The 24,121-nt window shown below is 43.2% G+C and overlaps 1 protein-coding gene and 1 long non-coding RNA gene across 2 annotated transcripts; one reads left to right on the top strand and one right to left on the bottom strand.

Annotated features, from left to right (window-relative positions):
* Window positions 1-1,094: 1,094 nt before the first annotated feature.
* Window positions 1,095-2,132, bottom strand: LOC111558756. Its single transcript, XR_002739893.2, has 2 exons — window positions 1,628-2,132; window positions 1,095-1,445 (listed from the first exon to the last, which is right to left on the bottom strand). It is a non-coding gene; the product is annotated as an uncharacterized LOC111558756 (long non-coding RNA).
* A 2,930-nt stretch (window positions 2,133-5,062) lies between these two features.
* DUSP21 (dual specificity phosphatase 21) lies at window positions 5,063-6,177 on the top strand. Its single transcript, XM_045050809.1, has 2 exons — window positions 5,063-5,137; window positions 5,324-6,177. Exon 2 carries the CDS (start codon window positions 5,421-5,423, stop codon window positions 5,985-5,987), a length of 567 nt encoding a protein of 188 aa, XP_044906744.1. The 5' UTR covers window positions 5,063-5,137; window positions 5,324-5,420; the 3' UTR covers window positions 5,988-6,177.
* Window positions 6,178-24,121: the final 17,944 nt, after the last annotated feature.

Raw genomic sequence — 24,121 nt, forward strand, 5'->3', positions numbered from 1 at the left:
CCCATTTCTCTGAATCTTATCACCGCCAAGTATTAGCAGTTTTTCATCTCTGTGAATTTTATAGGCCACAAAAGGAGATATCTGCTGATGACGTTTACCTACTTTTTGATTCTTTTTTTCCCCCTAATTATAAAAAGAACACAAATTGTTTTAGAAAACTTGAAGCATATAGACAAGCTAGGAAAGAATAATCCCCCACTCAAGTATAACACTAAGGAATATCTGATATTTATTGAATTCTTACTCTGTACCCAAGACTACTTTAGATAACTAATATTTCCACACATAGAATTCATAAATGATATTTAATATACATATGAGCCATATCTATGATGAATGCACATATGTATATATTACCCTTTGATGAAAAAGTCCCTACTTTAATAAACCGGATTTTTTTTTTCACCTAACAAACAAGTCACAATCATTTTCTCCTATTACCTGTCTTCTGGACTGGAAGGTGTTAAAGACTTCCATGTTCGTATCCATCATATCCCCTTACCGTCCAGAAACCAAGGGCCAGACTGAGCCCAGAATCGAGTACTAGGGAGCTGCCTGGCTGCTGGCTGTGGACACTGGTGCAGTAGACTCAGCCACACTTGGAAATGGAATTAACATAGAACAACTCTCGGGGCGCCTAGGTGGTTCAGGCGGTTAAGCGACCAACTTCAGCTCAGGTCGTGATCTCATGGTTCATGAGCTGGAGCCCCATCTCTGCTGTCTGTGTGGAGCCCACAGCCCACTAGGGATTCTCTGTCTCCCTCTCTCTGCCCCTCCCCCTGCTCGTGCATGCTCATGCTCTCTGCATTTCAAAAATAAAGAAACATTTAAACACACACACACACGCACACACACACACACACACACACACACACACCCTGTGCTCAGGACTCAGGGAGGCCAACTCCCACCTCCACCTTAGGGCCCTTAGGTTCCCCACCCCCTTCTGGTCTGCCTGGAAAACTCGTATTCATCCTTCCAAGTCTATTCCAAAGATATTCTCACAAACTCCAAGTACCACCTGTTGGTTCGCAAAGTGACCCCCAAAAACGCAGGGCAAGGAGAGATCAAAGAAAGAGGCAGACCGCTCCAGATTAGTAGGTGGCAGTTTTAATAAACAAGGAAACTTACAAAGTTTATCTAGGGCAGCTACTAGATGAGTAGAGGTTCCCATCCACCCGCCAGAATGTTAAAAGTTTATATAAAAGCCTTAACTGGGTACAGCCATATATACTGTCCAGATGGTCTCAACACCACATTACTATCTCAAGGTTATGTCCTTGGGGCATCTTCTAGTGCAGGGAAGGCGAGTGGAGTGCACATTCCAAGGATTCCAAAGACAGGGAAGGAGACGAGGAGCCTCTGATGGCCCAGGTCCAATTCATAGGTCAACCAGCAGTTATGTCCTCTTGATGATTTCCTCCAACACCGTGCAACACGTATTCCTTATTAATTACCAAGAGGAAAAGTTATCTTCAAACAACGTGGAAAGCTAGCTAATGTCACCTTAACCCAGGTGGTCAAAATTACCACCATCATTAATGGGACAAACAGCTATCCTATGCCCCCCCACAGCGATGTACTGAGAATGGCACATTCTGGAAGTGTTCTTGGCAAAGCATTTCACCTGAGTCGAATCTCGAAGGAACGATGGAACACGTCCCAACTGAGAGCGGTTCTGCAAAACTGGCCTGGACTCTTCAACAATGTCAATGTCCGGAAAGGCCAAACCGAAGGCTCAGGAGCTGTTTCAAAGGAAAAGATGCCGAATTCAGCATGTGATCCTTGATTCCATCCTGGATGAAGGGGGCAAAAAACGTTCCAAATGTTAATGTACACGTGTGAAATGTTTCAAGTAACATCATCGGAAGGATTGGCGAATTTCGCGTATAGATTATATATGAGATAATAATGTTCGGTCAATGTTAAGTTTCCCGAGTATGGTCATTGTATCCGTGGTTAAGTAGAGAATGTACTTGCTCTTAGGAGATACTGCTGTGCTGAACGTTAAAAGGCTAAATAAAGTGTTGCTATATCTAACAACCCGTGGGTTCAGCAAAAAGAAACAAGGAAACAACTAAATATGTGTATTTGTGTATCTAAATAGAAAAAGGGAATGCAGTGGTGAAGTATTAACAACAGGGCAATTATAGGTGAAGGGTAAACGGCCCCTCATTGTTCTTGCAGCTTTTCTGTAGGTTTGAAATTTTTCAAGACAAAAACTTGGGCCGAATAAACGATAAGTAATTAAAAAAAAAAAAAAACCAATGAACAAAAAGCTTTGTTCCAGATCGTGTTTTCTGTGAAGCCTTTCATGACCTCCCCCTACAGCCCCCCATCCCCAAACACACACACAGAAAACAATGAATCACCCTCTCTTCTGGACTCTTTTATGACTATCTGTCTCTCTGACCAAACTATAAGCTCTTTGACATCTGGGCCTGTGTGTGCAGTGTTGAATCTACACAAGGTTAGAACTGTACCTGACACAGATTGGATGCTCAGCTGATACTTTTTTTTTTATTTTTTTTATTTAATCAAGCTGGGTCTTGAATCCTGGATAGGATTCAGTAAAAACAGACAGGGGCAAGAAAGGTTTCTCAAGAGAGAGGAATGGCATGAGGAAGGTAAGGAAGTAGGAATGTATATTTTCTATTTACCAAGAGCACTGGATTTGTTTGGTCAGAACTAAAGGATTATATGGGTGAAAATGTCTGCCACACAATACATTCTTAAGAAAAATTTGGTGAACAGGGGCGCCAGGATGGCTCAGTCGGTTAAGCATCGGACTCTTGATCTCGGCTCAGGTCATGATCTCATGGTTCGTGAGTTCGAGCCCCGAATCAGGCTCTCTGCTGTCAGGGTGGAGTCCGCTTCAGATCCTCTGTCCCCCCTTCTCTGCCTGCCCCTCCCCCGCTCGTGTGTGTGTGTGTGTGTGTGTGTGTGTGAGTGTGTGTGAGCTCTCTCTCAAAAATAAACATCTAAAAAAAAAAAAAGATTCTCGGGGCCCCGGGTGGCACAATCAGTTAAGGGTTGAACTCTTGATCTCGGCTCAGGTCATGATCTCTCAGTTTGTGAGTTCGAGTGCCACCTCAAGCTCTGCACTAATGGCGAGGAGCCTGCTCGGGATTCTGTCTTTCTCTCTGCCCCTCCCATACACGTGCTCTCTCCCTCCCTCTCTCTCTCAAAATAAATGAATCAACTTAAAATATTGTTTTAAATAAATAAAAATACATTCTCTCTCTCTCTCTCTCTCTCTCTCTCCCTCTGCACCTCTCCCCTGCTCATGTAATCTATAAATAAATAAATTAATTAATTTTTAAAAAATGAAAAAAAAAAAGGTGAATGCATGAGATTTGAAAGGCAGGCTTAGATCAGGTTGGAATGGGCCTTGACTACTGAATTGAGAAATCTGAGTGTTAACTAGTTTTTGATGTCCAGGGTCTTTTCCCAGTGGTAGGAAGAGGGTGTGCCCTTGGGAAGCCCCTTATATATCTTCTTCCCTAAATAATAAGGAAAAGTGAAGGCCCCTGGCTGGCTCAGTGGGCGGAGTGTGCAACTCTTGATCTCAGGGTTGTGAGTTCGAGCCCCACGTTGGGTATAGAGATTACTTAAAAATAAAATCTTAAAAAATAATACTAAGGAAAAGTAGAGGTAAGTGGGAGTCTGAAAGTCACCTGTTTCCAAACTCAGGAGGAGAAAAACACCAACTCCTCACCCACCTAGGAAAAGCCCCGTAGTGGAGTTTTAAGGCATCCAACATCCCTTAGACAAAAGGGCATCACAGAATATTAGTTGAAAGAATAAATAAATGATCTATTTAATATGAGTCATGCTTGTCTTTGAGAATAGTATATGAAATTATTTTGGTTAATTGTACTACATTTTTATATTTTTATTAAAAAATTTTTTTAACATTTATTCATTTTTGAGAGACAGAGAGAGAGAGAGAGAGAGCACGCAAGTGGGGGTGGGGCAGAGAGAGGGAAACAGAATCCAAAGCAGGTTCCAGGCTCTGAGCTGTCAGCACAGAGCCTGACCTGGGGCTCGAACTCACAAACCACGAGATTATGACCCAAGGCAAAGTCTGATGCTTAACCGACTGAGCCACCCAGGGGCCCCAATTTTACTACATTTTTAAAGTGTAGGAAGCATACATTTATGAAATAACTAGGCTCCAATACTCTTCAGGGGGTTCCACGTCACTCCATAGATGTACAATCTATGAGTCCATATCTTTTTTTTTAAGTTTATTTTTATTTATTTTTGAGAGAACGATAGAGAGCAAGGGGGGGAGCAGTACAGAGAGAGGGAGACAGAAGCCCAAGCACATTCCACACTGTCAGCGCAGAGCCCGATGCAGGGCTTGAACTCACAAACTGTGAGAGCATGACCTGAGCCGAGATCAAGAGTCTGACGCCTAACCAACTGAGCCACCCAGGAACCCCTATGATTCCATATCTTAAATGTGAGGCGAAACTGTCTCCAATAATTTTAGCCCAAGTGAGCTATCTCCAATAGACAGTTTTCATGTGTCCTTAATATTTGTGTTCTGTTTTCTTCCAGATAGATTTGTGGAGACTGCCAATTTAAGCAATGCACAATAATCGGATTATGCCAATCAGGAGAAAGAAAAACGTGTTGTCCTTTGAGGTTATCATTCCCTCGACCCTTCACAAACAGGCTGGCATCTATTTCATCCTTGCTTATAACCACGGCACACCACAAAAATCTTAGCCGTGAGGAAATGCAAATCTCGGGTAGCATTTCAATAATCTGTTTTTGTTACATGCTAACTCATTGGGATGTAAAGTAAAAAAAAAAAAAAAAATTAAATTAAAAAACTGAAAAAATTAAGGAACCGAATTCTATGGCTAGGGTCTGCAAACAAGGATCAGGGCAGCTCACCCAGCCAACCCCGTATCTCACTACACTTTTATAGAGATTAGCGTATAACGTGAGCCAAAGGCTGTTCCCCAGTTTAAAATATGATATTGCTACTTTGTCGAAAAAGTCTAAGCCCGGTCCCTCAATGCTAATAAAATAGAAGCATTCATTGATATTGTGTTCGGTGCGAACCAACAGTTGAGGCATATACTGGATATCTTGTAATAGGACATTTTTAAAAGTCCAGCAGGTAAGAATTGGGGCTTTGGAAAATGAAGGGCTACGGACAGAGATAAAAAGAGATCTGGGGTTTCTCTGAAGACCTGGCTGGGTGGCCAAGCTGCCATCGCCATGGAAACCGGGAGGGGCGGGGCGGGCAGTAGGATTGTGACGTCCCCGGGGTGGTGACCAGTGACTTGGTTTTCTGTACCCCCAGACCGTCGCCTGAGACATTCACAGGTTGCTGTTAAGTGAACTCGCCCGAGTTCGGCGCTCCGAACTTTCTCGGAGAGAGATCACCGCCCACCACCGTGATGACCTCTCCGTGTCCCCTCCCGGCTCCGGCTGCACGCCAGCCCACCGTCCATGGCCTCTCCCAAATAACCAGCAGCCTGTACATCAGCAACGGCGTGTCGGCCAACAACCAGGGCATGCTGTCCAGCAACCGCATCACCACGGTCATCAACGTCTCGGCAGAAGTGGTCAACACCTTCTACAAGGACATCCAGTACGTCCAGGTGCCGGTGGCTGACGTCCCGAGCTCGCGCCTCTGCGACTTCTTTGACCCGATCGCTGACCACATCCACAGCGTCGAGATGCAGCAGGGCCGCACGCTGCTGCACTGCGCCGCGGGGGTGAGCCGCTCGGCCGCCCTCTGCCTGGCCTACCTCATGAAATACCACGCCATGTCGCTGCTGGACGCCCACGCGTGGACCAAGTCGTGCCGCCCCATCATCCGGCCCAACAACGGCTTCTGGGAACAGCTCATCCACTACGAGTTCAAGCTGTTCAGCAAGAACACCGTCCACATGGTCAACTCCCCCGTGGGTGTGATCCCTGACATCTACGAGAAGGAGGTCCATGTGATGATGCAGATGTGAGCCGTCCTGGCCAGCCCCGGACACCTGCTGAGGAGGCAACACCAACATTCAACCTGAACGTCGAACTTTGAGTTGGGACAGAGAACAAGCGGATACCGTTTAGAAGGGCAAGGAAAAGGGGATGGTGTTGGACTTTTTAGCTTAGGGAACTTTTATCTTTAAAGAATAAAATTCATTGCATGCAACAAGATGACGATGTTTCTTATCCTGTGAGCTGTGGCGTCATGGTTGACCCCGGCCCGGCCGGAGTTGGGGGGGGGGGAGTGGGAAGGTGGTACTCAGCTCGGATGGACCCGTATCCTGCGCCCTGCCTTAGGCTGAATAGCCCAGGAGTGAGTCCCCCAGGATCCCACCTGGTTCCTTCCAACCCAAACTCAGAGCTTTAGACATCATGGCACCACCTGGACTTCTCACAGTAAGTGCCAACTTCTTATTAGAAGCCTTTACTGGGGTGCACCCTGGGAGCCCTGGGGGAGCCTGAAGTCACCCCTGCCCCCACCTTTGACCACAGTGGCCCAACTCTGCGTTTCTACATTAGATTTGCGTAGAAAACAGGGTTTTTAAAAAATGTTGACTTTTGAGAGACTGAGTGTTGAGGGGGGGTGGAGGAGAGGGCGGGGGGGTGGGGGGGGATGCAGAAAGAGAGGGAGACACAGAACCTGAAGCAGGCTCCAGGCTCTGAGCTATCAGCACAGAGCCCAACATGGGGCTCGAACCCACGAACCGCAAGATCATGCCCTGAGCCGAAGTCCGGCGCCATAGCCGATGGAGCCATGCAGGTGCCCCTAAAATAGTTTTCAAAAAAGCCATTCCACTATATAAAATTGAAACGATTTTGATTGTGAGCTCTGTACTATATGCCAGGGTTTCAGGGTGCCCTTGACAACCTCCACCGGCCTTTGTGAAAAGGGACATCAAATCCCCTTCTCCGGAGCATGTTCTGAGAGAGAGAGAGAGAGAGAGAGAGAGAGCGAGCCTGATATCAGGCTTCAAGGGTCCCTCTCACGGGTCTTGACTTTGAAGGCTGGAGCTTCCAGCCTTGACTTCCAAGGCTGGAGCTGCCAGCCGTGTCACATCTGACACCTCCTGAAAGCCTCTGTTTGCTCACCTGTCAAACAAGTGACACGTGACTCTCACAAGATGGGTGTAGGGATTAGAGTCCTTAGCATTTTACCCAGCCCATGAATGGTTTAAAGCTTAGAGTAGAGGGCAGCTCTGGTTATTAATGATACTCTTTGGCCCTGTTGGCTGGGGGTCAGCCACATTCGTCCTCACAATGGCCTTTCCCCTATCTGGGCAGAGCCACTTGGTTGTCTACCCAGTGCTTTTGCACAAAATCATCCTGTGTGTAACAACACATGATTTCAGGCTCTTTCTGAGCCTCCCTCAGAGGAGGCCTGGAGTTAGAGCCCTTTCGGAGTTTCCATTGTCTCCTTGTGGTTCATCCTTCGCGCAGGTGCAAACGAGAAACACGCAGTACAATTCCAGCACCCACCCAGCCCCTGCCCACCCCCGTCCAAGGCCTCGTTTAGCATTGCTGACCATTAATTACAGCCAGTGTCCCAGCATCCCCTGAGATCCGTGGGGGAACTTGCCAAAGGGTCAAATGAGTGAGCCCCAGAGTAGGCCCTGGAATCCAGGATTGTACAAACTCCCCAGGAATCTGGCTCTGGCTTGGGAGCAGCTATTCTAACCCAGAAGATTTGAGACAAAATATATAAGACAGGGCACCTGGGGGGCTCAGTCGGTTGAGCGTCCCACTTCGGCTCAGGTTAGGATCTCACGGTCTGTGAGTTCAAGCCCCGAGTCGGGCTCTGTGCTGACAGCTCAGAGCCTGGAGCCCGCTTCAGGTTCTGTGTCTCCCTCTCTCTCTGCCCCTCCCCCGCTCTGTCTCTCTCTCTCTCTCTCTCTCTCTCTCTCTCTCTCTCTCTCTCAAAAATACAAACATTAAAGACACGTGGGCCCAGAGCCCAGTGGCTTTTGAATGCCCTTTCTCTCTAAACCCACTGCCACCCCCATTTCCATAAAAGGACTGCCCAAGGACACAATTTGGGGCGCGCGGAAAAGGGTATGCTGTGAAAACCACTGCTTGAGATGGATTCCTTCCCTTTACAGACAGAAGAACAGGCTCACAGAACATAAGGCCTGGTGTGGCAGGGCCTTCACAAAGCCGCCTTTCTGGCAGACACCCAGGTGGGAAATTTCTTTTAAAGTATTTTTATTAATTTTTTTTAAGTTTATTCGTTTATTTTGAGAGAGAGAGAGAGAGAGAGAGCGAGAGCACGAGCAGGGGAGGGGCGGAGAGATGGAGAGACAGAATCCCAAACAGGCTCTGTACCAAGAGCTCGGAGCCCGATGTGGGTCTCAAACTCACGAACCGTGGGCTGACATCAAGAGTCGGATGCTTAACCGACTGAGCCACGCAGGTGCCCCACTTTTAAAGCATTTTTAAAAAGATATTTATTTGGGCATATGTGTCTGTCTGTGTGTGTGTGTGTGTGTGTGTGTATCTTTTTTTTTTTTAATACCTAAATTAACAGACTGTAAAATTAACTCCCTTTGGACATACAGTTCTGTAACTGTTAACACATACATGGATTCATGTAACCAGAGCCACAATCAGGCCACAGAGCAGCTCTGTGACTCCAAAACTCTCCCTCCCGCTTCCCCTTTGTAGTCAAACTCTGGCCCCACCCCACCCCTGGCAGACACTGAGCTGTTCTCTGTCCCTGTCGACTTGCCTGTAACAGAATGTTACATAAATGGAATCATACAGCAGAAGTTAATTTTCTCACAGTTCTGGAGGCCGGAAGTCCTAAATTAAAGTCTCAGCAGGGCCATGATCCCCCTGAAACCTGTAAGGGAAAATCCTCCCTTGCCTCTTGCCACTTTCTGGTGGTTGCTGGCAATCTTTGCCATTCCATGGCTTGGAGATACATCAGTGTGGTCACACGGCAGTTTTCTTTAATGTGTCTTCGCATCCATCTTCCCTCTGGTATGTCTGTGTCTAAATTTCCCTCTTCTTATAAGGACACCAGTCATATTAGGGGATTCACTCCACTCCTTCAACTAATTATGTCTGCAATGACCCCGTTTCCAGATAAGGTCACATCCTGAGGTTCCGGGGGTTAGGATTTTAACATTTTTGGGGGGGCGGGGATACTATTCAGTTCATAACAGGGTTGTTTCCAGTTTCGGCAAGTATGCATAAAGTACTATAACACCCAGACACACGTAGAAGAAGAAAAAAATTGTGGCGCCTGGAAAATAAAGAATTGTAGCAAAGGTAGAATATGAGTTGCAGTGAAAAATAATAATAACCACCATTTATTAGGAGGCTATTATATGTCAAGCACAGGACCAGTGTCTCTAGTCCTTACATCAGCGCTTTAAGGTTGTCACCGGCAACACACTGATGACAAAACAAAGGCTCCAAGAGGTTAAGGAGTTTGCCTAAGAGAGCACACAGCCCAGGAGTGAAGCGATGTTCAGACTGGGCTCTATTTTTCCATATTTCTGATTTATCTTTTGAGTTGTCAGGACTGGAATACAGAACAAGAATATTCAACTTTTCTTGTCAAATGTGTTGCATATGTATTTTTCCCAGTTGATTGTGTGCCATGTGTTTATGGTGCTTACGTGTGACTCAAAAGTTGAAATTTGTACGTAGTTAAATTTGTGAGTCTTTTTTTTTAATGTTTATTTATTCATTATTTTTGAGAGAGAGAGAGCGCACAAGCAAGGGAGAGGCAAGGAGAGAGAGGGAGACAGAATCCAAAGCAGGTGCCAGGCTCCAAGCTGTCAGCACAGAGCCCAGCGCGGGGCTCGAACCTACAAACCCACCTACCGTGAGATCATCACCTGAGGTGAAATCAGATGCTTAACCGACTGAGCCACCCAGGCGCCCCATACCCTCATCTTCTTTAAACTTGAAGTCAGGTCTAGAGGCTTGATTAGGTTTGGGTTAAGTATTTTTTACTACAATAGTTAAGGTGGTGACCACCAGATACCTGCCTTCAAAGCTAGTGAGTAACCTGTGGGGTGATAACTTTCCCACCATGTGAATATCCTGTTTCTTTCATCCAATGGTATTAACATCCATTAAGGAGTCTTGCCTCAACCAAGTGTTACACTGGGGGACGTGTAACTCTTAAATCTATCCCAAACTAATTTTGGTGTAAGTTGGAGTTGTTTAATTTTTTAAAAATAATTGTGAGATATCATAAAATTGCCATTAATATTTGTGTCTACTTTTGTTCCTTCTGGCTTGTTACATTGTCTCTTTTCTTGTGCCAGTTTCACACTCCTTAAAATTGATACAGCTTCAGAACAGGCAGGAACATTTGGTAGGGCAATGACATCTCTCCCTAGCTCCGCCTTTATGCTTCTTCACAGGCTTTTCTGTTGTTGCTAGATTCTTTTTCTCTTCTGGATGAAGCATTTTAATAGTTGTGAAAGGTTTTTAAAATTTTTCCATTAGGATTTTGATTGGAATTACTGTTTTCTTGTGTATTTAGCCAAGGTCGAATCAGAAAAACAGACACCACAATAGTTACTTTACCAGAGAATATCTACTATCATGAACTATTTAACCAGGTATCGGAGAATTGAAAAGGCAAAAATAGAACACACATTGTATGTTTCTACATATATAAACATTTAAATAAAAGGTCATCTACTCAGAATGTCTGATATTTGATTAGTAAAGTATTAACCATATTCTGGAGTTTGTATATCTTAATTCCAAAGGCTCATAATGTTAGAAAATTGTAATGTGTACACACACACACACACACACACACGCATGTGCACTTACATACCCACTCATTCAATTCTTTGCAATTCAATTTTTTAAAACAGTTTTTTCTCGGGGCGCCTGGGTGGGTGGCTTGGTCGGTTGGGCGTCCGACTTCGGCTCAGGTCATGATCTCACGGTCTGAGAGTTCGGGCCCCGCATCGGGCTCTGTGCTGACAGCTCAGAGCCTGGAGCCTGTTTCAGATTCTGTGTCTCCCTCTCTCTCTGCCCCTCCCCTGTTCATGCTCTGTCTCTCTCTGTCCCAAAAATAAATAAACGTTAAAAAAAAACAAAACAGTTTTTTCTGGGGCGCCTGGGTGGCTCAGTTGGTTAAGGGTCCGACTTCAGCTCAGGTCATGATCGCACAGTTCATGGGTTTGAGCCCCACATCAGGCCCTGTGCTGACAGCTCAGAGCCTGGAGACTGCTTTGGATTCTGTGTCTCCCTCTCTCTCTACCCCTACCCTACCTGCTCTCTGTCTCTCTCAATCTCTCAAAAATACATAAACATTTAAAAAAAATTTTTAAACAGTTTTTTTCTGCTAAAACATTTCACATCATATCTGTTAGGTTACCAATGAGACCTCTGTGACATCACATGATGACCTATCCTGATCTACACTGTTAAGGTAAAAAGATCAAGATATCCAGTAAGAGGGTGATGTTTACCTGTGGGTATTTGAGACCCCATCTCCAGCTACATCAGTGTCTCCTCATACACTTTTCACTATTCCCCTATTAATGAGATATAGGCAGGTTGGGAGGTGACCTCTCAATCACCTTTTGGGAATGGCCTGATAAGGGGAGAAGAGGGAGTGAAAACATGAATTATATGGTAATCTTTTGGTGCCTGAGCCAGACTCCCAGATAGATCCTCCCCATCCAGAGAGACAGATCAAGGTCTCGGTCACATAGTTGTGTTCAGAAAGCATATTTAATAAGACATTCTGCAATAGGGCACAATAGTGTTGTATCTGGACTCACGATTGACCTCTGTCTTCAATAGCCTCTATGGTGAGGGAATAAAAGCGAGCAAAGGACTTGGCTAAGTTAGAAAGCCTCTGTCATCATTGAACTCCGGAGGCTTCAAGTTTAGGCAGGACTGAGGCCTGTGTTGGGGACCGTGAGAGTCTGCACTCATTTCTAGCTTTATTGCATGGTGGTCAAAGAACGTGGCCTGTGTAATTTTTGCTTTCAGAATTGAGATTTTCTTATTAGCTGTCTCTTGAACAGTGAAGCATGCATTATCTACTGGTAGGCTTCCAAGGTTAAATGTTTTATCATATTTTCTTACTTAAAATGTTTTAATATTTGAGTAGGTAATGTGATTCTGCATTCAAATGGTAACATAAGGGGGGTGGCGCCTGGGTGCCTCAGTTGGTTAAGCAGCCAACTCTTGGTTTCAGCTCAGGTCATGATGTCGAGGTTCATGAGTTTGAGCCCACATTGGGCTCGCTCTCTCTCTCAAAAACAAATAAATATATTTTTTAAAAAGTAAATAAGAGCACATAGAGTGAACTCTCTCCTCACTTCTGTCCTCTAGCCAATCACTTTCACCCCCAGAGGCAGTCAAAATTATTAGTTTCCCTTCTATGTTCCTAAGATATCACTTTATGCATCTGTAAGGAATTACGTATGTATTTTATCTCATTTTTCACCAAGGAGCAGCATACTTTACTCACCGTTCTCTATTTTGTCTCTTTTTGTGTAATAATATATGTTACAGATCATGCAATGTCAGTAAAAGAGAACACCCTCGTTCTTTTTGGAAATATCATAACTCACTGAACCTGGCCCCTACTGGTAGACATTTAGATTGCTGCCAAACTTTAAAAAAAAAATTTTTTTTTTTAACATTTATTTATTTGTGAGACAGAGAGAGAGAGAGCATGAACAGGGAGGGTCAGAAAAAGAGGGAGACACAGAATCTGAAACAGGCTCCAGGCTCTGAGCTGTCAGCACAGAGCCCGATGTGGGGCTCTAACCCACAGACTGTGAGATCATGACCTGAGCCGAAGTCAGACTCTTAACTGACTGAGCCACCCAGGCGCCCCAGATTGCTACCAAACTTTTGTTATTATAAATATTACTGTGATAGATGAACTTGTGGTGAAGTTTGTGTATGTAAATTATGTCATTAATGTGCAAATATATTCGTAGGGTATTACTAGAAATGGAAATAGGGGGGTTGTGTTCCGAGAAACCTAGTTTTCCACCTGTGTGTCTCCTTTACTACTCACACAACTACCACATTGTGACTACGTGTCAATTCTCTGTGACACCGGGTGGACATCCTACAATTGAGCCCAGTTCCAACGCCGTCTACCTAGAGATTGCGTCAGATCCCACAGGTTAAGGGCTCAGTCCCACAAGACTGCCCACCGCCAACCTCAAATGCCAGTCACAAGTGGTAGGTTCCCAGGTTACCCACAGAAGTTGTGGCTACAAATCGGAGGTACCCCTTCTGAGGTTCAATTAACTTGCTAGAGTGGCTCGCAGAACTCAGGGAAGCTCTTACTTATATTTGCCGGTTTATTAAAGGACGTGATAAAGGAAGGATACAGATGAACAGCCAGACGAAGAGATACACAGGGTGGAGTCTGAGAGGGTCCCGAGCACAGAAGCTTCTCTGTCCCTGTGGTGATGAGGTTCATCCTCCTCCGAGAATGCGAATGTGTTGACCCACCAGAAGCTCCCTGAACCCCCTGCTATTGGGATTTTTATGGAGGCTTCCTCATGTAGGCATGATTGATCGTTAACTCTGTTTCCAGCCCTCTCCCTTCTGTGGAGAGGTGAGGGAGGTCAAGGCTGAAAATCCCAAGCTTCTAATCATGGCTTGATCTTTCTGGTGGCCAGCCCCCATCCAGGACTCACCTACAGTCACCTCGTTAGAACAAAAGGTGGTCCTAGTGTTCTTACCACTTAGGAATTTACAAGGGTTTTAGGAGTCCTGTGCCAGGAAGGAGGAAGAGCAGAGAGCAATATATATTTTTTATGATCTCACAGGGTCTGATTTCACAGTTTGAATTTTTTTAAGTTTATTTATTTATTTTGAGAGACAGAGAGAGAGAGAGCGCATGAGCAGGGGAGAGGGGCAGTGGGTCTTGATCCCAGGAACCGTGAGATCATGACCTGAGCTGATATCAGGAGTCAGACGCTTAACCCACTGGGCCACCCAGGCGCCCCCACAATTTGAAATTTTGATAAACACTGCCAGGTTCATTCCAATGGATGTTACCAATACCTAGCAACAATGTATGAAAGTGCCTATTTTCCCACCGAATCAACAGCATAGTGTATCTTTTGTATCTTTGCCATGCTGACCAGTGAAAAGGGTATCTCAGATTGCTTGTAATTTGCTTGTCTCTTATGACTAAGTTTCCAGTGTCTTTTCATTCTTTTAAGAGCCACGTATATTTTTCTTTCCATGAAGTGACTGCTCCTATCAATATCTTATTACATTGCTAGTCTTGTTTTCTTATGGATTTGTAAGAACTTTATTAAAGAAATGAGGCACTTGTGAGTGATAAGAATTTCAGGTATTTTCTCCTGGTTTTTCATTTGTCTTTTGACTTTGCTTAGAAGGGATTTGCCAGAGAGATTATTTATATTTAGTCAAATTTATTGGTTCTTTTTTTTTTTTTTATGGATTTGGGTTCTGTGTCATCCTCAGAAAGGCTTTCCATACTCTAAGAGTATCCTAAAAATGTTTCCCATGGCTCTTCTAGTACTTTTAATAGTTTGAATTTTTTTTTTCCAAGAGACACAGAGAGTGGCACAAGTGGAGGAGGGGCAGAGGGAGAGGGAGAGGGAAGATCTTAAACAGGCTCCGCACCGACCTTGAGATCATGACCTGAGCCCAAATCAAGAGTCAGACACTTAACCGACTGAGCCACGCAGGCGCCCCTGTAGTTTCAATGTCAACATGTAAATATTTGATCCATCGGGAATACATCCTAGTAGAAAGTGTGAGGTATGGATCCAGCATTACTTTTTTTTTGGATTGCTACCATCATTCTCATCTATTCATATAATTTCTAATATAAAAAATATATAACATCATATGTAGTTTATATATAATCCATAACGTATTATATATAGTCTTAATAGTATCCGTCCTCCTTAAATTCATATTTATTTTTGGATCTGCTCGATATATCTAATGGCTAAGAGATATGTTAGTCGCGTATTGCTTTTGTCTTTATGTCAATTTCTCCCTGTATTTCCCTGATGGTTAATTTTATGTGTTAAGTTGGCCAGGCTATGGTGCACATTTGTTTGGTCAAACGCTAATCTAGATGTTGCTGTGAAGGTATTTGTGGATGTGATTAAAATTTATAGTCAGGTGACTTTTAGTAAAGCAGATTATTCCTCATTATGTGGGTGGGCCTCATCCAGTCAGTTGAAGGCCTGAAGAGCAAAGACTGATGTTTCCCAAAGAAGAAGCAATTTCACCTCAGGACTGCAACATAGAAACTCTGCCTGAGTTTTCAGGCTGTTGGTCTGCCCTACAAGTCTTGGATCAAGGCTGCAACATCGACTCTTATCTGAGTTTCTAGCCTGTTGGCCTCCTCTACAGATCTACAAATCTCAGATTTTCAGTCCCCGACAATGACATGAGCCAATCCCTTAACTCTCTTTATCTCTCTTTCTTTAAATGTATATACATACTTATATGTTATACACGATTGGTTTTATTTCCCTGGAGAACCCTCACTAATACAATTTCCACTAGTTTTTCTTTATGCAGACAGTCCCTAACTTACAATGGTTTGACTTAGATAATTTCCTGCCTTTATGGTGGTGCAAAAGCTATACACATTCGGTAGAAACTGTACTTTGGATTTTGAATTTTGGTTTTTTCCTGGGCTAGCAATATGTGCTACGAAACTCTTTTACGATGCTGGGTTATGGCAGTGAGCCACAGCTCTGGGTCAGCCCCACAGTCCCTAAGGTGAACAACTGATACACTTATAACCATTCTGCTTTTCACTTTCCATCCAGGATTCAACAAATTTCATGAGCCATTCAACCCTTTGTTACAAAATAGGCTCCGAGTACATAATTTGTCCCAACTGGAGGCTGATGCGTTTTGAGCCCCTTTAAGGTAGACCAGGCTAAGCTAGGAGATTTGGGAGGTTACGTGTATTAAATGCATTTTTGATTTACAATAATATTTTTAACTTTCAGTGGGTTTGTTGGGAAGGAATCCCATCATAAGCCAAGGAAGATCTGTCTATTTTGTATGTTCTGATATATCTGTATATTTGGATGGTATTTGATGGTCTGGCATTGAATGTCAACATGATGAGAATTTTACTTCTACCCTTTAACTAATATAAAATTACCTCTCTTGGCCGAATTAATGCTTTCTTTGATGCTCTAATATTGCCAACTCTCCCCCCTTCCCTTCTTTTGGTCTGCGTTTTCTAATGTCTTTGTCTATTTTTTACTTTGTAACCTATCGTGTTGTGTTTTAGTGGTAATTTTATACTAAAATTTCTTTTACTCAGCCAAGTCTTTTAACAGGGGATTTACATTTTTAAATTCTGAAATCTTTGGTTTTATGCCATTTTGTTCTGTGATTTATTTATTAACATTTCTCCATTTTCTTCATTTTCAGTTTCTTTTTTTTTTTAGTTTTTTTTTTTAACGTTTATTCATTTTTGAGAGAGAGAGAGAGAGAGAGAGACAGAGTGCGAGTGGGGGAGGGGCGGAGAGAGAGGGAGACACAGAATCCAAAGCAGGATCCAGGCTCTGAGCGGTCAGCACAGGGCCCGACGTGGGGCTCGAACCCACGAACTGTGAGATCATGACCTGAGCCGAAGCCGGACGCTTAACTGACTGAGTCACCCAGGCGCCCCGAATTTCAGTTTCATTTTTATCTTCTCCATTGCTTTAGAAAGGATTTTATTCTATTAGTTGAAAGCAGCTACCTGGAGAAAGGGGAAACTTGTACTTTTTACTATACCTTTCTATTTCCTGAATTGATATAGTACGTATATTACCTGACACATACCTGTAGGTTTTTCAAAAGCTTTCTTTAACTTATTCTTATCTAATTGATGAGTCCAGAGTGAAATAATATATTTGGTTTTGAAATGGCGTATTTTGAATAGTACTTTTTTTTTAAGTTTTATTTTTTTTAGTGATCTCTACACCCAGTGTGGGGCTCGAACTCACAACCCCGAGATTAAGAGTCACGTGCTCCTCCAACTGAGCCAGCCAGGCTCCCCTTGAATAACACTTTTGAGATATAAAATTTAGCACACTTTATTTTTACCTCATTCCCCATGCTAATCCATGAAAATGGTAACTTGGGTTTTAGCTTTATATACTTTTATTACTATTTTTAAAATTCAGTACCTTATTTGAGAGAAAAAATATTGAGATTCAGATTTAGTTTTTTGTTTTTGGTTCTTTTTTTTTTAGTCTAATTTATTGTCAAGTTAGCTAACATACAGCATGTACAGGATGCTCTTGGTTTCGGGGGTTGATTCCTGTGATTCATCGCTTCCATACAACACTCAGTGCTCATCCCAACAAGCACCCTCCTCAATGCCCATCACCCATTTCCCCTCTCCTCCACCCCTCCCATCAACCCTCAGTTTGTTCTCTGTGTTTAAGAGTCACTTATGGGTTTGCCTCCCTCTTTGTTTGTAACTATTTTTTCCCCTTCCCTTCCTCCATGGTCTTCTGTTGAGTTTCTCAAGTTCCACCTATGAGTGAAGACATACGATATCGGTCTTTCTCTGACTGACTTATTTCACTTAGCATAACACCCTCCAGTTCCATCCACATTGCTGTAAATGGCAGGATTTCATTCTTTCTCATTGCCAAGTAGTATTCCATTGTATATATAAACCACATCGTTATCTGTTCATCAGCTGATGGACATCTGGCTCTTTCCATGATTTGGCTATTGTTCAAAGTGCTGCTATAAACACTGGGGGTACATGTGCCCCTATGAATCAGCACTCCTGTAGCCTTTGGATAAATTCCTAGTAGTTGTAGGGTAGTTCTATTTTTAATTTTTTGAAGAACCTCCACACTGTTTTCCAGAGCAGCTGTACCAGTTTGCATTCCCACCAACAGTGCAAAAGGGTTCCTCTTTCTCTGCATCCTCGCCGACATCTGTTGTTTCCTGAGTTGTTCATTTTAGCCACTCTGACCGGTGTGAGGTGGTATCTCATTGTGGTTTTGATTTGTATTTGCCTGATGATGAGTGATGTTGAGCATCTTTTCATGTGTCTGTGGGCCATTTGGATGTCTTCTTTGGAAAAGTGTCCATTCATGTCTTCTGCCCATTTCTTCCCTGGATTATTTGTTCTTTGGGTGTTGCGTTTGGTAAGTTCTTCATAGATTTTGAATACTAACTATTTATCTGATATGTCATTTGCAAATATCTTCTCCCATTCTGCCGGTTGCCTTTTAGTTTTGTTAATAAAACCAAAGCGGGAGGCATCACAATCCCGGACTTTAGCCTCTAGTACAAAGCTGTCATCATCAAGACAGCATGGTATTGGCACAAAAACAGACACAAAGACCAATGGAATAGAATAGAGAACCCAGAATTGGACCCACAAATGTATGGCCAACGAATCATTGACAAAGCAGGAAAGAGTATCCCGTGGAAAAAAGACAGTAGCTTTAGCAAAAGGTGCTGGGAGAACTGGACAGCAACATGCAGCAGAATGAAACTGGACCACTTTCTTACACCAATAAACTCAAAATGGATGAAAGATCAGATTTAGTTTTATAATTAGATGATCCCCTCATATATTTTATTATGCCTTAAATAGCAGAGAGTGTTTTTCTGAAATCTCTTTTTAAGTTTATTTTTTATTTTTCATTCATTCATTTATTTTTAAGTAAGCTCCACGCTGGGCTTGAGATCGACTTGAGATCAAGAGCTGAGATCGAGAGTCGGGTGCTTAACTGACTGAGCCACCCAAGTGCCCCTTTCTGAGATCTTTACTGAAAGATGACTCAGGGGCTCCTGAGTGGCTCAGTCGGTTAAGCGTCCGACTCTTGGTTTCACTCACGTCATGATCTCACTGCTTCGTGAGTTAGAGCCCTGCATTGGGCCCTGTGCTGACAGTGCGAGGCCTGCTTCGGATTCTCTCTCTCTCTCTCTCTCTCTCTCGGCCCCTCCCCCACTCATGCTGTCTCTCTTAAAATAAATAGATAAGCTAAAAAAAAAAAAGACGGCTCAGATATATATTACATTTTGGGGTCACCAATTTTTCTCTCTGAAACTGTCAGGCAGACATTTGTTTTTATCTGGGCAATCTGATTTCATTTTTTTGACCTCGACAATTGCAGATACCTTAATATCGTAGCTTACTTATTACTTTTTATATTAGCCCATTTTGCCATAATGGGTCCAGCTGTGTGTCCCCTTTCATTGTTTCCATCTCTGTCTGTCTGTCTGTCCATTCAATTTCTTCGCATCAGCTTTGTTCTTAACACCAAATTTACTTTTCTGCCGGATGAATTTTCCTTTTTACTGTCTCCAGTGTGTACTTCAATTTTGTTTCTGCTTTCATCGGCCACTTGCTCATTTTTCTCCCCCTGTCTGTCTTTCCATCACATCCTGTTGGATTTTCATCTCAGTCCCGCCTCTTCATTCCTTCCGTTTCTTTTTTTTTTTTCTACAGAAGCTTTAAGAATATCAACAGGTTGGGGGGCACCTGGGTGACTCAGTCGGTTAAGCGTCTGACCCTTGGTTTCGGCTCGGGTCATGATCTCATGGTTCGTGAGTGTGAACCCTGTGTTGGGCTCTGCGCTGACAGTTTGGAGCCTGCTTGGGATTCGGTCTCTCCCTCTCTCTCTCTGCCCCTCTCCCACATGCACTCTCTCTGTCTCAAAACTAAATAAGATTTAAAAAAAAATTGTCAACAGGTTTCTGAAATTTCCTTTTGGATTATAGTGAAGAAGAGTCCTCATTTTCTCTGATTTTCTCTGATTTTTCTAGATGTCATGCTCTTCTCATAGCTCCGTGCTGATTATTCTCCTTGCTCTCAAATAAAACAAAGTTTTCTGTGGGCTCTGTATCTGCTTACAGGCAATTGAGCTGGTTACCCTCGGATCCACCATCTATTTATGGGAGTAGTGATGAAATCTCCATCTCCTGTCTTTCGCTGGAGAGCACGCTAATGTCCACATAGTGTAACTTCACCTTTTGTACCTCTAATTTACGCTCAAAAATTAAGAATTTCAAGATGGTAACAGCGGAGCATGAAACCAAGTGCAAGGCCCTTCTTATGGGGCCCCGTGCGCCTGCTCAGGTCGCACTCCCAAGAAGCTGGCCATGGTTATGAGGACGGCACTTCCTTAAATGTAAGTCTCCTCCCTTTTCCTCCCAATCTCTATCTGGTTTCCTGCCCCCTGGTTTTATCTTTCCGCCTACATAAATAGGAAATAGAGGAGTCTAGAGGATATGGAGTGGAGGTGGGTGTAGGGATCAGTATTCTGGTGAGCAACGTTCAAGGATAGAGAAACTGTCATCTCTTGTTGGTTTACGCACCAAGTCTGCGAGTGGGGAGACAGATGATGGTGGGTCATCAGGGGATAGAATGTGGGACTTAAAGAAGTGGCTTTCCTACCTTTTTCAGTCAACGTCTTTGAAGAAATGAAGCCAAGGTAAACCATGATTGTGATTTTCTTAATCCAGCCATTTAGGACCATCTATCTCATAATTAACATCAATTTTACCCAGATCCACGTCTTAGATTACCTGTCAGTTTTAGTCTTTGATATCCTGAAATCCTGTCTTGGTTTTTTTTTTTTTTTTTTTTTTTTTTTTTTTTTTTTTAATGTGAATTCAGGGGATTTTTGTGAGAAGTTAGGACAGGATGCACTTGGGAACAAAGAGCAATGTATAATACATCATTTTTAACTGGAAGCCCCATGGAATCAATTAATTAGGCCAGAGGTTGGCAAACTTTTCCTATAGAGGACCAGATAGTAAGTATTTTAGATTTTGCAGGTCAAGAGGCAAGATCACAGATATTATGTAGGTACTTCTATAGCCAGAGGAAAAATAAATCTCCACAAATATTTTATGGATGAAATTAAAAATCTAATAGTGATAATTGAGTAGGTTTTGGCAATACAGGTCTACTACTGAGAAAAATGGGATTCTTTGTTTTTGGAATACATTTTGCTTAAGATTCAAAATTACTACCTTCTATCAAGTGAGTTTGCAAATATCCATGTGCATATGATTTTAACAGAGCATGTTCATTGCATGGAAGGCACTTATATAATTCTATTAGATTTTTCTCTTGATATTTGCCTTTTTGTAAGTCATTACACTGCCAGTTAATCACTTCCAAGTGGGATGGTTAGGTAGAAGCTACTCAATTGTACAGTTAAATGAATTTTGCAATACAGAAATCTCCTTTGCACTTGCATTGAGGTCTTGAGGAAGGTCACTTGGAACTGTAGTTTGAACTCAGAAAATACATATGCTGCAAATTTGTATAGGAATAGATAATTTGCTTCTTAGTTTAAGTTTTGATAGCATGGAAATATAGAAAGTGGCTTGACGTTACTTGTAACTTAGGCAATGTTGGTCGTCACCAAAGTGACTTCACTGTTGTTAGCTTCGTGTATAAGTGTTGTTTTACCTTGGAATTGGTGAAGTTCATTGAGACAGATTATCAAGCTTCCAGCAAAAGCTAACTTCCAAAGCCATTCATAGTTTGATAATAGTGGTTGGAGGCTGTTCTCCTCATTGAAAAACTTTCAAGTTTAGACTTGAGCTCAAGAGAGTCACAATAGAACTTTGCCACTGCTAAGACATTCAACTGCTATGTGGTAGGGCAAGTCAGGACATTCAGGTTTTACTTCTTTCTTTTTCTTTTAGATGTTTTATTTTAATTGCTAAATTTTAAGTAGGCTCCATGCCCAACATGGAGCTTGAACTCACAGTCCTGAGATCAAGAGTCACATGCTCCATCGACTGAGCCAGCCAGGTACCCCTCAGTTTGTACTTATGATAAAACATCATGGAACTGATGATGGTTAAGTCCATGAATGTGAATGAAGTTACCATGGACACTACTGGTTAAATAACACATGGGTGCCTCAGTCAGTTAAGTGTCTGACTCTTGGTTTCAGCTCAGGTCATGATCTCACGTTTTGTGAGTTCAAGCCCTGCACTGGGGCTCCGTGCTGTCAGTGCAGAGCCTGCTTGGGATTCTCTCTCTCTCACTGGTCCTCCCCTGTTTGTACTCTCTCTCTCTCAAAATAAATAAGTAAACTTAAAAAAAATAACACATGATAAATTCAAATATTATCACAAAGTAATTACTGATGAACAATACAATGAGTGGGGGCACCTGGGTGGCTCAGTCGGTTAAGCGTCCAACTCTTGATTTTGGCTCAGGTCATGATCCCATGGTTAGTGAGTTCAAGCCCCGCACTGTTAGCCTGCTTGGGATTCTTGTTCCCTCTCTCTCTGCCCCTCCCCACCTCAAAATAAGTAAATAAACTTAAAAAAAAAAAAAAGAATACGAGTGGCATAGGGTCTAAACACCTTGCATTTTCACAGACTTTGCAATTTGCTCAAATAAGCGTTTCTCTGCTTCACACGTCTTTTTACTACCGCCGATCGTAACACATCTTAGCAGGTTCCACTTCATGTTGTACCGCATCAGTGCTTTCCAGCTTCTTTGAAAGCTGAGGCCAATTCTTCAGTCACTTCCACCAAGGCATTGACTCCTCCAATAAACAACGACGGAGTAGCATCAGGATTCTCCGTTAACTCAAGAAGAGCCAAGGAAACCTACTCCGGTAATCACCTTGTTTCTTAGTTGACTGTCGATGTTGCTCCCCGTGTCCTCAACAATTCAAGTGCCTGTTCTAGCTGAAAGGTTAATAGCCTTACATGTATTTTCTGTGGACACATTACTTTGGCTGGTGCCATCGAATACAATTCAATTAAGTAGCTTTCCTTGTTTGGCTAAGAAATGAGCCACTCAGAAAATGACTCTGGTTGCAGTCTCATTTTCATGTTTTTTAAACATTTTTTTTTCAACGTTTTTTTATTTATTTTTTGGACAGAGAGAGACAGAGCATGAACGGGGGAGGGGCAGAGAGAAAGGGAGACACAGAATCGGAAACAGGCTCCAGGCTCTGAGCCATCAGCCCAGAGCCTGACGCGGGGCTCGAACTCGCGGACCGCGAGATCGTGACCTGGCTGAAGTCGGACGCTTAACCGACTGCGCCACCCAGGCGCCCCTCATTTTCATGTTTTACTTTGGTGAAGGAATTCTGCTGGGATGAAATAGTGTTTTAAATACTCTTAATTGTTCGTACTGTTGCTTTCCTATCGATTGGGAATATCGTGGCGGGTGTAGCCTCATAATGTCGACATAGATGACAAATATTTTGCCACGAAATGTGTAACCAAACCATCCACACGCCACTGTGCCTTTAAGGCGTGATCGTTGAAGTCCATTTTTCTCTTTTTTCTTGCTTCGGCATGATAGACATGTATCGGTCATAAAAAAATGTGATGGTGTCATACGCGTGGCACTTGAAGAACTGCCAAGCTATGACAGCAGCACTGTGATTTATAGGGCACTAAGCAGCAGTGGGAAGTGATGAGACTACCACATACATTGTCTGTTGCACCTATCCAACTCTGTGTTTTTGTGAAAGTAGCCACAGATAGTACATAAATGAGTGAGCATGACTGTGTCCTAATAAAACTTCATTTATGGACATCCAAATTTGGATCGCATATAATTTTAACGTATGATGAAATGGCCATAAAGGCGGCAGGCTGGTTTTGGCCTGTGGCTTCTAGTTTTCTGACCCCTGGTCTAGCAAAAGGGCTAGACCAGTTGGTTAGCCAACAGTCGTCGAGGTTTGTGGCAGCTGCTGAGCCCAGGTGAAAGGAAATCTTATGTTTCTTTATTTTTTTAAACGTGTATTTATTTTTGAGACAGAGAGAGAGAGAGAGAGAGAGAGAGAGAGAGAGAGAGAGAGAGAGAACATAGGGGAGGGACAGAGAGAGAGGGTGGACAGAGGATCTGAAGGGGGCTCTGAGCTGGGACTCAAACCTCTGAACCGTGGGATCATGACCTGAGCCAAAGGCGGCCGCTTAACCAACTAAGCCACCCAAGCGCCCCAGAGATCTTCTGTTTAACGCACAGCATTAACACCAATAGCAAAGCTACGGTTACTGTTTCTGTGCCCAAAGTAACCATAACCATTGGTGTGATTCTTTAGTATGCCCTTTTGAATTTTCCAACTTCAACTCCCAGTTCTTTCCTTACCTTTTTGGTCATAGCCATACTCCACTTCTTGAATGTATCAGAACTCTC

Source organism: Felis catus, chromosome X, assembly GCF_018350175.1.
Source record: "Felis catus isolate Fca126 chromosome X, F.catus_Fca126_mat1.0, whole genome shotgun sequence".
In the NCBI taxonomy this organism is placed as follows: Eukaryota; Metazoa; Chordata; class Mammalia; order Carnivora; family Felidae; genus Felis; species Felis catus.